Below are 13,603 nucleotides of genomic sequence, written 5' to 3' on the forward strand. Positions count from 1 at the left end.
ACGTAAACTCATGTCTGCTCCTAACACCGACCCACAGTAGCTTAAAGTCTTAACACTACACGTCTGGTGAAGTTACGTAATGATACTTAAGAATAAGTCACAAGACGCTGACATCATGAGACTATCTTTACGTATATTAAGTGTACAACAAACACACACACACACACACACACACACACACACACATACACACACACACACACACACACACACACACACACGAGTGAGAGGCCAGTTGGGCACCCAGCCTCCCGTCCACCAGGGGACGTTAGAAGTAAAAATAAAATCATTTTTTTTTTCGATTCCTTTTTGAGGTCCATGTGATGCGGGGGACAGTCACCTGCCTCCTGATGAATTATACATGGCCACCTTTTCACCAGCTATGCCGTTCTCAGGGGGTCACCTTTTCACGTCCCCCCACCGCTATCCCAGACCCCTCATTAGTGGGGAATTTATCCTGGTAGGTTCCCTCCCTCCCTTCAGCAGTGCCTGTTGCCCCCTTCCCTCCCTCCCTCTGGCAGTGCCTGTTGCCCCATTCCCTCCCTCCCTCTGGCAGTGCCTGTTGCCCCATTCCCTCCCTCCCTCTGGCAGTGCCTGCTGCCCCCTTCCCTCCCTCCCTCTGGCAGTGCCTGCTGCCTCCTTCCCTCCCCCTCCGCCATCATGGGGCGTCATGACTGGCTTCCCACAAAGACGCTCCCCAGTCCCTCCTGCCTAGCCTTCCTTCTCCCTCTCCCTCGCTGTCTTCTTGTCAGCTATGTCTGCCTGTCTATATATATATATATATATATATATATATATATATATATATATATATATATATATATATATATATATATATATATATTCTTTTTCTTTTTTCTTTCAAACTATTCGCCATTTCCCGCATTAGCGAGGTAGCGTTAAGAACAGAGGAGTGGGCCTTTGAGGGAATACCCTCACCTGGCTCAATTCTCTGTTCCTTCTTTTGGAAAATTAAAAAAAAACGAGAGGGGAGGATTTCCAGCCCCCCGCTCCCTCCCCTTTTAGTCGCCTTCTACGACATGCAGGGAATACGTGGGAAGTATTCTTTCTCCCCTATCCCCAGGGAATATATATATATATATATATATATATATATATATATATATATATACCTGCTTCTTCTTCTTAACTGTTTCTGACTGTGTCTATCCTCCTCTTCTCTTTAGCAGTTTCCGACTGTCTGTGCTTTTGTCTGTCTTCAACTATCTGTGCTTTCCCCATCTGTCTATGTCTGACTGGCTGACTGACCGTCTACGCTTCTCTGTCTCTCTCAGTACCTGCCTGGCTATCTTCGCCTGTCAGTGTTTCCACCCAGCTGTCTGTATGTACCTCACTGACTGACTGTCTGTGCTTCTCTCTGTCCCTGTCAGTACATACCTGGCTGTCATAACAGGTCTGTGTTCCCCCGAAACTGTCTGTACCACAGTGGCTGACTGTCTGTGCAACACCGTTATCACTGCAAACATTCCTGCATTTTGTATACTGGTCACCGTCCAGTGAAGTCTGCATTCCCGCCTGTCTAGCCCGTTACCTCTACTATCCACCTATCCTTTTCTATTGGTTCCTTCTTCCTATCCCTATCATCCCTATCCTTTCCCCTAATACCTTGGTTTCCTATCCCCTCGTCCCTGCTCCTTATCCCGTCGTTACTAATCCCCAACATTCTGGTGCCTATCCCCACTCCTCCACGCCTATCCTTAATCTCTTGCCTCCTATCACTCTGGTCCCAGCCTTATCCCCTCACCACCGGGTTTCCAACCCTCTGATCTCCCACTCTGTCGTCCCTACTGCAGCTGGTGTCCCTTAAATGTACCTACCTAACTTCCCTCTCAATCTCAATTCCCACTCGGGTTATCATCCCCCCATCACTCGGCCTGCTGTCCCTCTCCCCGTTAGTCTCCTGCCCCCTTTCTCTCCCCTACCCCGTCGTCTCAGCCACCCTCCCTCTGCCATACATATTTGAGGTTCTGTAAGCTATTCTTCAGGCCCTCCGCTTGGTTACCCCGGGACAAGCAACCGCCTGGGGGCTCGCTCGTCGCTCGATTACCTCCCATTTCCACGGCCCCTGGACAGCCACCTGCTCTATGTCTCGCTCTGTTATACCTAACTTTAACTAGAGTGGCTTCCACTACCTCCTCCTACCCCTACCATAATACAAGGGGGGTTTGAATTCATCACACCCTACTCTTGACTTCCTCTCTGACACGCCCTACTCTCCTCAACCAACCAAACAAGGGGTTTGAATTCATCACACCCCACTCTTGACTTCCTCTCTGACTCGCCCTACTCATCTCTACCCGACTGTCACTCATTACTCCCTCATCGTGTACAGTTAGCGCCTGTCGTGCCAACTGATTTAACATCTACTACCCTCCCTCCCTTATCCCGGATCCCCTTCTTCCATCTACATACCATTTCAAGGTTCCATACTCCCTCACTCTATAGCATCTCCCAATCCTTCTTGGCTATCACTTCCCACAGACTCCCTCCCACTCAACATTACCCCATTACATCCGTTCAACACTACTTTTCCTCAATATTCCCCCTGTACACCTGTTCAACACTACTTTTTTTCAATATTCCTCCTGTGCACCTGTTCAACACTACTTTTCCCCAATATTCCCCTTGTGCACCTGTTCAACACTACTTTTCCCCAATATTCCCCTTGTACACCTGTTCAACACTACTTTTCCTCACTATTCAACACCAATATTCTCTCTCCTCATCGTCTCACAGATCAACAGTCCCTATTTACCACCTGCTCTTCAGCCCACATCTTCATCATCCATGTCTCTACCTTCGTCTATCTTCACTATCACTAACTCATTTTCATCAACTCTTTCCTGACATTTTGATCATAATCTACCATAATCTATCACCCTCATCTCTCGCCTCCTTCCTCATAACGACCATATCTGAACGACTCTGGCGACCTTCGTGTCGTGTTGTGCGCTCACCTACGTCCGTGTCGCTCTCATTAATTCGGCTGTGATGGTCCGAGGTGACGGGGCCCCGAGGTGACGGGGCCCCGAGGCGAAGAGACCCCAAGGTGACAGGACCCCGAGGTGACGGGGCCCCGAGGTGATGGGACCCCGAGGCGAAGAGACCTCAAGGTGAGGTGACGGGGCCTCGAGGTGACGGGGCCTCGAGGTGACAGGGGCCCGAGGTGACGGGACCTCAAGGTGACGGGGCCTCGAGGTGACGGGACCCCGAAGTGACGGGGCCCCGAGGTGACGGGGAGCTGAGGTGACGGCCCCATGTGACAGTTCCTTAACCTTTCACTTCTCCTCTCACCTTTGACCCATCGCTCCGTAATCTTCAGAAAAACCTCTCTCTCTCTCTCTCTCTCTCTCTCTCTCTCTCTCTCTCTCTCTCTCTCTCTCTCTCTCTCTCTCTCTCTCTCTCTCTCTCTCTCTCTCTCGTGCATTAATCCGTCGGTCTGTCATCACTCGGCTCCTAACTCCCTCTCCCCCCCCCCCAATTTCCCCGCCTACACCTTCCCCTTACGAGTCCCGCCCACACCCATCCACCCTCACCCTTCCTGATCTTTGACGACACACCTCATAATCCCTCATACTGACTACATGAAGTATGGGAGCAATTCTCATAATCCCAGCTGACCCCCTTCATCACCCGTACCTTATGACAACATCTCTGTCGCAAGACATCCTCTCCATCCCCACCCCCAACCCCCCAACATGATGTCTACCCCTCCCTTCTGTCTCGTGACTTTTCAGATCTCTCCTGAGTTTCATTCCACAGCCTCTGGGACACCTCGTCTCCTGAGTGATGGTCTCTGGTGGCCCGATCCTAACTCAAGACCGTCCCGGATTTCTGACCCCCCCCCCCTCCCCCCAGGAAGATTCTGACCACTCTTCTCTCTCGACTTCTCTGACCACCTCTTTATCCCTTATCCTATGACCATTATTCCCCATTTACTCATTTCCGACACCCTGACCCCCTCGTATATGACCCATAATGATCTGAAGGAGGAAGAAAATGGAACTACGGCAGTTAATGGAAGGGAGGTGGGTGTCGATGTACATTTCTTGTGTCTACAATCAATGGTGTTATGATACAAATGAAAAGAACGTAAGGTTGTGAATATTTTGATAAGTGTTTGATGAATCATCCATTCTGTCCCTAGCTACTGTGACCTAGCCTATGAGTCTCTTTAATTGTCTCCCGTGACCTCTGACCCCTCTCTTGCCCCAAGCCCCTCCACATTTGCCGCCCTATCTGAGGGTCTCTGGCCCCTCTCTCAGCCCCGACACCCGAGGCTTATTCCGGATCTTTGAAAAGAGATCCGTGGAGATCAACACAGTCTCTGACCCCTCATCCTATGACGCATCAAGCCTGTCCTATGAACCACGATTCCCTGGGTCCTGCTCCTGTAAGAGTGACCTTTCTTATCTATCCTAAAGTCATGACCTCCTTCAATCTACTAAGGACTTCGAACCAACCACACTCCTGTGCTGTCACCCCTTAACTTGTGGCCACTGACCCCATAAGCTCCTGAGCCGGATCCATAACATCTACCACCCTTACAAACGTCCCGTAACCTCAAAAATCTCCCTTCTTGATCCTCACCAGCGATCCTGGAACCCATATGGTCGCCTTCTGATCTCTACCAGACTGGCTGACTGTCTGTGCTTCTCTCTGTCTCCCTCAGCACTTTTCAGCACCTGTCTGGCTCTCTTTACCTGTCTGTGTTCCCCAGCTGTCTGTGCTTCTCTCTGTCTCCCTCAGTACCTGCCTGGCTCTCTTTACCTGTCTGTGTTCCCCAGCTGTATGTGCTTCTCTCTGTCTCTCTCAGACCCTTCCCAGCTGTCTTCACCTGTCTGTGTGTTCTCCCAGCTGTCTGTATGTACTTGACGGTCTGTGCCTCTCTCTGTCTCCCTCAGCACCTGTCTGGCTCTCTTCACCCGTCTGCGTTCCCGTCCAGCTGTCTGTATGTACCAGACGGGCTGACTGTCTGTGTACTCAGCCCTCATACCAGTACTTTTACACCCACCTCCTCAGCACAGGTCTCTGTCAACTTACCGCGGATTCTCTGACCACCTCAGGTCTTCTTCCACATCCTAGTTTTACCTGTTTTCTGACCATCTAGATCTCCCTGAGGCGTGACCTTTGACCCTCCCGATCTCTGGGCTATCCCCTGACCTCAGGATTAAATCAGTCAGGAAGGCCACTGGAAATGCTCTTTTGTCACTTGGCATTTGACACAGAGGATGTATCTGGTCCTACCCGTAGCTTTCTGACCTATCTTTAGCCTTCTGACCCATATCCTAGCTTTTTTGGCCCTACCCTTAGCGTTCTGGCCCTGCCCTTAGCTTTCTGGCCCTGTCCTTAGCTTTCTGCCCCTACACCTAGCACTCTAGCCCTTCCCCTTGATTTTTTTGGCTTTGCCCTTACCTTTCTGGCCCTGCCCTTAGCTTTCTAGCTCTATCTCTGGCTTTCTAGCCCTTCCCCTTGTTTTTTGTCCCCACCCTTAGCTTTCTGGCCCTGTCCTCAGCTTTCTGGCCCTACACCTAGCTTTCTAGCCCTTCCCTTTGTGTTTTGGCCTTGCCCTTACCTTTTTGGCCCTGCTCTTAGCTTTCTGGCCCTATCTCTAGCTTTCTAGCCTTTCCCATGTTTTTGGCCCTGCCCCTAGCTTTCTGGCCTCATTCCTAGCTTTCTAACTCTCCAACTGGCTTTCTAATCCTGCCTCTAACTTCCTGCTCCTCCCTTCACTCCTCTCTCTCTCTCTCTCTCTCTCTCTCTCTCTCTCTCTCTCTCTCTCTCTCTCTCTCTCTCTCTCTCTCTCTCTCTCTCTCTCTCTCCTTCCCACCAACACTTACCATATCAAAGGCCTCGTCCTCAGCGTTGCTCAGCACCGAGTCTTCCTTCGCGATACAGATGCTGTTCTTCTCCGCCAGCTCCCGGAAGGCTGTGATGCCGCTCTGGCCGTAGTTTCCTGCTCAACCAAGAGTATATATCATATAAACGATATAGCAAGGCTGGTATATGATATAGCAGAGCTGTTATGTGATATAGCAAGGCTTGTAAATGATATAGCAGGACTGGTATATGATATAGCAGGGCTGGTATATGATATAGCAGAGCCGGTATATGATATAGCAGGACTGGTATATGATATAGCAGGGCTGGTATATGATATAGCAGAGCTGTTATATGATATAGCAAGGCTTGTAAATGATATAACAAAACTGGTAAATGATATAACAGGTCCTATATTCCTCTGTATAGCCTAAAGCTATTCGGGCTCTGCATATATTTCGTGTAATGAGAATAATAATGACACAGCTTGGCTCTACGAAGCATGTCAACTCACCATTACAATATGGGCGCTCAAGACGCCCCTGGAGAGCAGGGTTATCACCAGAATATAAGCTCAGCGGGACGGGAGGAGGGGCTTAGCAACACCCGGGGGTTAATGTTGGTCAATAGTATCATCCAGGGGTTCCCAAGGGTGGCGTCTGTGTCCCCTCTTCATTTTAGAGTAGGTGAAGTCGTGTTTCCCCGATTGTGGTATTTCAATCATCACTATCCCGTACCCTCCTCTCGTGCCTGTGCCTATCCACTAGCCCCTCCCTCATTGTTCTCGACGCCATCCCTTACCTTCCTTTCGTGCTTGCGCCTATCCACTAGCTCCCTCACTGTTCTCGCTGCTGTCCCTTACTCTCCTTTCATTCTTGTGCCTATCCACTAACCCCTTCTCTATTCTCGACGCAATCCCTTACCCTTTTTTCGTGCCTGAGTCTATCCACGAACCCCTCACTGCTCTCGCAGCTATCCCTTACGTCTTTCGTACCTAACCCTCTCCACTAACCCCTCACTATTCTCTCCGTCATCCCTCCTCCACCCGCCTCTCTACGGCTTCGACTATCCCCATCACTAACCACTGACTCTCTATCCCCTTGTACGACGGTCCCTCACCCTCTCCAAAATATGATAGGTCATCCTTCAGCATCGCTGACTGTTGTAGCTCTCTGGCCGCTGAGGGAAGAGAGAGAGAGAGAGAGAGAGAGAGAGAGAGAGAGAGAGAGAGAGAGAGAGAGAGAGAGAGAGAGAGAGAGAGAGAGAGAGAGAGAGAGAGAGAGAGCGCTGGCGGCCTTGGCCATACTTCCCCAGGGCGGCCATGGACCAAGAGCCCATCACCCGTCGACCCTCCTTTTTTCGTACCCATTTCTCTTTCTTTTATAAGCCATGGTTTAGAGAATGAGGGAGGGAAAGAGGGAGGAAAAAGACGAGAATGGACAGTATAGAACAGAGAAACAGAAGTTCGTCCTGGTAATAAAAATCTGTATGAAGTGTGTTGCTTGAACAATATATGGTCGGCGTGTTGACTCTTGTGTTTCTGGTGCCCTTGTTTTGTGTCGACAGTTTATATATACTGCATATACAGTTCAGAGGATGGCTAAGCTAGGCTATATGTCTACAATTTATATATATACTGTAAATACAGTTTAGAGGGAGGATAATCCCGGCTATATGTCTACAGTTTATATATACTGTACATACATTTTAGAAGGAGGATAAGCCCAACTATATGTCTATAGTTTATATATACTGTATATACATTTCAGAGGGAGGATAAGCCCGGCTATATGTCTGCAGTTTATGTATACTGTATATATGGCACACGATAAGTTCCCAAGTGCACTTTCGTGTAATGATCACATCGTCAGGGGAGACAGAAGAATGAAGTAGATGACATACAACAATAAGTTGATATACAAGGAAGAGACGTAGCTGAGACGCCATTGGTAAAACAAGTGGTGGGGAGTGGGGAGTAGTTCAATAGAGGGAGGATCATGAAGACCAGGTGGTGGGGAGTGGGGAGTAGTTCAGTGTGGGTAGGATCATGGAGACCAGGTGGTGGGGAGTGGGGAGTAGTTCAGTGTGGGTAGGATCATGGAGACCAGGTGGTGGGGAATGGGGAGTAGTTCAGCATGGGAGAAGGATCATGGAGACCAGGTGGGTGGGGAATGGGGAGTAGTTCAGCATGGGAGAAGGATCATGGAGACCAGGTGGGTGGGGAGTAGTTCAACATGGGAGAAGGATCATGGAGACCAGGTGGTGGGGAGTGGGGAGTAGTTCAGCATGGGAGAAGCATCATGGAGACCAGGTGGGTGGGGAGTAGTTCAGCATGGGAGAAGGATCATGGAGACCAGGTGGGTGGGGAGTGGGGAGTAGTTCAGCATGGGAGAAGGATCATGGAGACCAGGTGGGTGGGGAGTAGTTCAGCATGGGAGAAGGATCATGGAGACCAGGTGGTGGGGAGTGGGGAGTAGTTCAGTGTGGGTAGGATCATGGAGACCAGGTGGTGGGGAATGGGGAGTAGTTCAGCATGGGAGAAGGATCATGGAGAACAGGTGGGTGGGGAGTAGTTCAGCATGGGAGAAGCATCATGGAGACCAGGTGGGTGGGGAATGGGGAGTAGTTCAGCATGGGAGAAGCATCATGGAGACCAGGTGGTGGGGAATGGGGAGTAGTTCAGCATGGGAGAAGGATCATGGAGACCAGGTGGGTGGGGAATGGGGAGTAGTTCAGCATGGGAGAAGCATCATGGAGACCAGGTGGGTGGGGAGTAGTTCAGCATGGGAGAAGCATCATGGAGACCAGGTGGGTGGGGAATGGGGAGTAGTTCAGCATGGGAGAAGGATCATGGAGACCAGGTGGTGGGGAATGGGGAGTAGTTCAGCATGGGAGAAGCATCATGGAGACCAGGTGGGTGGGGAATGGGGAGTAGTTCAGCATGGGAGAAGCATCATGGAGACCAGGTGGGTGGGGAATGGGGAGTAGTTCAGCATGGGAGAAGCATCATGGAGACCAGGTGGGTGGGGAATGGGGAGTAGTTCAGCATGGGAGAAGCATCATGGAGACCAGGTGGGTGGGGAGTAGTTCAGCATGGGAGAAGGATCATGGAGACCAGGTGGTGGGGAGTGGGGAGTAGTTCAGCATGGGAGAAGGATCATGGAGACCAGGTGGGTGGGGAGTGGGGAGTAGTTCAGCATGGGAGAAGGATCATGGAGACCAGGTGGGTGGGGAGTGGGGAGTAGTTTAGCATGGGAGAAGCATCATGGAGACCAGGTGGGTGGGGAGTGGGGAGTAGTTCAGCATTGGATAAGCATCATGGAGACCAGGTGGGTGGGGAGTGGGGAGTAGTTCAGCATGGGAGAAGGATCATGGAGACCAGGTGGGTGGGGAGTGGGGAGTAGTTCAGCATGGGAGAAGGATCATGGAGACCAGGTGGGTGGGGAATGGGGAGTAGTTCAGCATGGGAGAAGCATCATGGAGACCAGGTGGGTGGGGAGTAGTTCAGCATGGGAGAAGCATCATGGAGACCAGGTGGGTGGGGAGTAGTTCAGCATGGGAGAAGCATTATGGAGACCAGGTGGGTGGGGAATGGGGAGTAGTTCAGCATGGGAGAAGGATCATGGAGACCAGGTGGGTGGGGAGTGGGGAGTAGTTCAGCATGGGAGAAGCATCATGGAGACCAGGTGGGTGGGGAGTGGGGAGTAGTTCAGCATGGGAGAAGCATCATGGAGACCAGGTGGTGGGGAGTAGTTCAGCATTGGATAAGCATCATGGAGACCAGGTGGGTGGGGAGTGGGGAGTAGTTCAGCATGGGAGAAGCATCATGGAGACCAGGTGGGTGGGGAGTGGGGAGTAGTTCAGCATGGGAGAAGCATCATGGAGACCAGGTGGGTGGGGAGTAGTTCAGCATGGGAGAAGCATCATGGAGACCAGGTGGGTGGGGAATGGGGAGTAGTTCAGCATGGGAGAAGCATCATGGAGACCAGGTGGGTGGGGAATGGGGAGTAGTTCAGCATGGGAGAAGGATCATGGAGACCAGGTGGGTGGGGATTAGTTCAGCATGGGAGAAGGATCATGGAGACCAGGTGGTGGGGAATGGGGAGTAGTTCAGCATGGGAGAAGCATCATGGAGACCAGGTGGTGGGGAATGGGGAGTAGTTCAGCATGGGAGAAGCATCATGGAGACCAGGTGGGTGGGGAGTGGGGAGCAACTCATCATGGAGAGCACGAAGAATCTGACGAGATGTGGTCACTGTGCACCGCATTAAGTGGCAGGATCCCTCGGGCTCCCTTGTCTTGCAGTATTCTCTGGTCAGTGTGATCTACCAAGAAATGTATGACCTTCCTCAATCAGTGTGTGTTGAAAGAAGTGTGCCACTGATGAATACTCTCCGTGTGTATCGTAATCTGCGTATATAGGTCTCGTAGTGTGGCGTAATCTGCGTATATAGGTCTATTAGTGTGGCAAAATCTGCGTATATAGATCTCTTAGTTTGGCGTAATCTGCGTATATAGGTCTCAGTGAGGCGTAACATGCGTATATAGGTCTCGTAGTGAGTTGTATTATGCCTATATAGGTCTCATAGTGTGGTGTGATCTGCGTATATGGGTCTCAGCGTGGCGCAATCTGCGTATATAGGTCTCATAGTGTGGCGTAACCTGCGTATATAGGTTTCAGTGTGGCGTAATCTGCGTATATAGGTCTCTTGGTGCGGCGTTATTTGCGTATATATGTCTCTTGATGTGGCGTAATCTGCGTATATGTCCCTTAGTGTGGAGTAATCTGCGCATATAGGATTCTTAGTGTGGCGTACTCTGCGTATATAGGCCTCTTAGTATGGCGTAATATGCGTATATAGGTCTCTTAGTGTGGTTAGTCTGTATATATAGGTCTCGTAGTGTGGTGTATTCTGCGTATATAGGTCTCATAATATGGCGTACTCTGCGTATATAGGTCTCGGTGTGGACTAGTCTGTGTATATAGGTCTCTTAATGTGGCATAATCTGCGTATATAGGACTCAGGGTGGCGTGATCTGCGTATACAGGTCTCTTAGTGTGGCGTAATATGCGTATATAGGTCCCTTAAGGCCATGTATGCCCACTGGAGCGAGGGATTTACTAAGTAGGTTGTGAGTACCATTAGTGACCTCCCTACCATGTGGAGCCCCCACTTGGTAGTAATGAGGGGATCTGATGATGTGGTAGGGATGGTAGCTATCGCAGTGGTAGGTTAGGTTAGGTAGAGGACTTGTATATATGGTCTCTCGTTGGTATACCACTCGTCTGAACCATCTCTTCGCCCCTTCCTTACCTCCCTCAATAGTACTGTACAGGTGTATTTAACTTTGAGTCTCTACTTACGTCCCTTCAGCAGGCCCTACTCACATACCTTCACAGTATTGTGCAGGTTTTCCTAACCCTCTCTAATGCCCTACTTACGTTCCTCCATAGTTTCTTTTTATTTACCCTTCTCTAAAGTCCTACTTACGTGGTCCTACTTATGTGTCCCTTCATACCATCGTGCAGGTTTTACTAACCTTCCCTAAGGTCCTACTTACGTTGTTCCTTCATAACATTGTACATTGCCTCAGCACTAGACCGCTAGCGTCCGCTGTTGTCTACCGAGTAGCGATCCAGCTTCGTCGCCCTGAGGGCCAACTTACCATGGTTATCTTCCAGTGTCCACCTTAATGCTGAGATCACCACTTACTTCCCTGGAACGTCTGAGAGAGGGAAATGGGCTGGTGTCACCGTTACCATTTTCGGCCTTAAATCTGAGGGAAAATATTGATCTGTGTTTACTAAAAAGTCATCTGTTTCTTTTCCATGGACACAGAAGTCAAACCATAAAGTATGACTCGGTTCCAAGGAAGATGGTGTACTCAGCTCCACTTTGGTGGATGTCCTGATCAATAAGACCTTGAGAACTGGAGGAAGTCAGTGGCGCTGGTCCAGTATTGTGTCAGCACCTTGTCCTGTGTGCCATAAGAAGGTTGTGCTCATGTACTGTATGTATGTTGTTCATTGTGATGTATCGGCGACAACGGAGCACAATAGGGGACTGACTTTGACAATACGAGGCTTTGCACAAGTCTGACGATAGTGGAGCTGTAACGTTTGGATTCAGACAGCCACAACTGCTGAGTCTGATGTGTTTACCTAGCTGCCAGGGCTTCCGTCATGACAGACTTCGTAGAATGAATTCACTACGTCGCTGTCGTAGTCAATAGCAGTTGCTGTACCCGCTTGTCAACTTTGATTGATATGGGTTCCATGGCAGGCACTAGAATGTACTTAAGGTAGGCACTGGTGTATCATTTGTTAGTCTGCCGTCAGGACAGAGAGCCAGAGGAGAAGGCTAGCGCGCCCTTCTGCCACACATGGAGGCATAAAACGCCATACGGGAGAAGGTATCAGCGAGAAGGTAATGGGTCGTGAGGAACCTCAGGCGAAAGCCAAGTTAAGGTGTGTGGGCGATCCACGTGCACTGATGGAGTGGATTGCGGTGGTGTGGTACAATTGCTTAGCACTGACTCTGCAACAGGTCATCTCCCCGCCTAGCTCCAAGTTCCCCTCCCAACCAACCATCCACCATACAACTGGTTATGTCCTTACCAGCCACATACTGTGGTGAGGTTAACAGTCATTAGGAATTCAAGAGATTCATACAGACACGTAGCCTCCCACAAGATCTACTGCTTCGTACAGACAAGTAGCCTCCCACAAGATCTACTGCCTTTTCCCGCTCTAAACCCTGTCCCATTCTCACGACCCTTACCAAGCCCTCAGCCCTGTCACTCCCCCATGACCCTTACCAAGCCCTCAGCCCTGTCCCTCCCCCATGACCCTTCCCCATGGCATTAACTGACCATCAGTGTGGACGGCGGAGACGTAGGTCCAGTTGTAGTGCCTGACGATGTCCACCATGACCTGCGCCTGGTAGTAGTCGGAGGGCACGACGCGCATGAAGTAGGAGAAGCGGGACTTGTCGCTCAGGTCCCGCGAGGTGGCCGAGTAACCCACCTGGGGGATCCCGAAGAGCTGCAGCAGGTTCTGTACCTGTGGGGGCGACACAGACACACGCTAGAGGTGGGTCCCTCGTAGCTGATCATGTACACAGTGGGGCAAACAGGGACAACGTGGGGAAAACGTACACTGGGCGGGGAAACATCTGTGAGGGAACGTACACTGGGCGGGGAAACATCTGTGAGGGAACGTACACTGGGCGGGGAAACATCTGTGAGGGAACGTACACTGGGCGGGGAAACATCTGTGAGGGAACGTACACTGGGCGGGGAAACATCTGTGAGGGAACGTACACTGGGCGGGGAAACATCTGTGAGGGAACGTACACTGGGCGGGGAAACATCTGTGAGGGAACGTACACTGGGCGGGGAAACATCTGTGAGGGAACGTACACTGGGCGGGGAAACATCTGTGAGGGAACGTACACATGTGGTGGGGAAACATCTGTGAGGGAACGTACACATGTGGTGGGGAAACATCTGTGAGGGAACGTACACTGGGCGGGAAAACATCTGTGAGGGAACGTACACATGTGGTTGCGAAACATCTGTGAGGGAACGTATACATGTGGCGGGGAAAATCTGTGAGGGAACGTACACATGTGGTGGGGAAACATCTGTGAGGGAACGTACACGTGGTGGGGAAACACCTGTGAGGGAACGTACACATGTGGTGTACAGGTACACCTGTCAACCCTTTCCGCACAGGTAACCAATTATCAGCCCTTCATGG

The 13,603-nt window shown here is 50.7% G+C and overlaps 1 protein-coding gene across 2 annotated transcripts in view; it reads right to left on the bottom strand.

Moving 5' to 3' along the window:
• LOC139765811 (metabotropic glutamate receptor 5-like) overlaps window positions 1-13,603 on the bottom strand; it is a 173,759-nt gene that overhangs the window by 119,370 nt on the left and 40,786 nt on the right. For both annotated transcript variants that reach the window (XM_071693604.1, XM_071693605.1), the window contains exons 4-5: window positions 12,715-12,904; window positions 5,862-5,977 (exon numbers count right to left, since the gene is read on the bottom strand). In XM_071693604.1, coding sequence (XP_071549705.1) covers window positions 5,862-5,977; window positions 12,715-12,904 — 306 coding nt within the window. The remainder of the gene's footprint in view (window positions 1-5,861; window positions 5,978-12,714; window positions 12,905-13,603) is intronic.

The sequence above is a fragment of the Panulirus ornatus genome, chromosome 56 (assembly GCF_036320965.1).
Source record: "Panulirus ornatus isolate Po-2019 chromosome 56, ASM3632096v1, whole genome shotgun sequence".
NCBI classification, from domain to species: domain Eukaryota; kingdom Metazoa; phylum Arthropoda; class Malacostraca; order Decapoda; family Palinuridae; genus Panulirus; species Panulirus ornatus.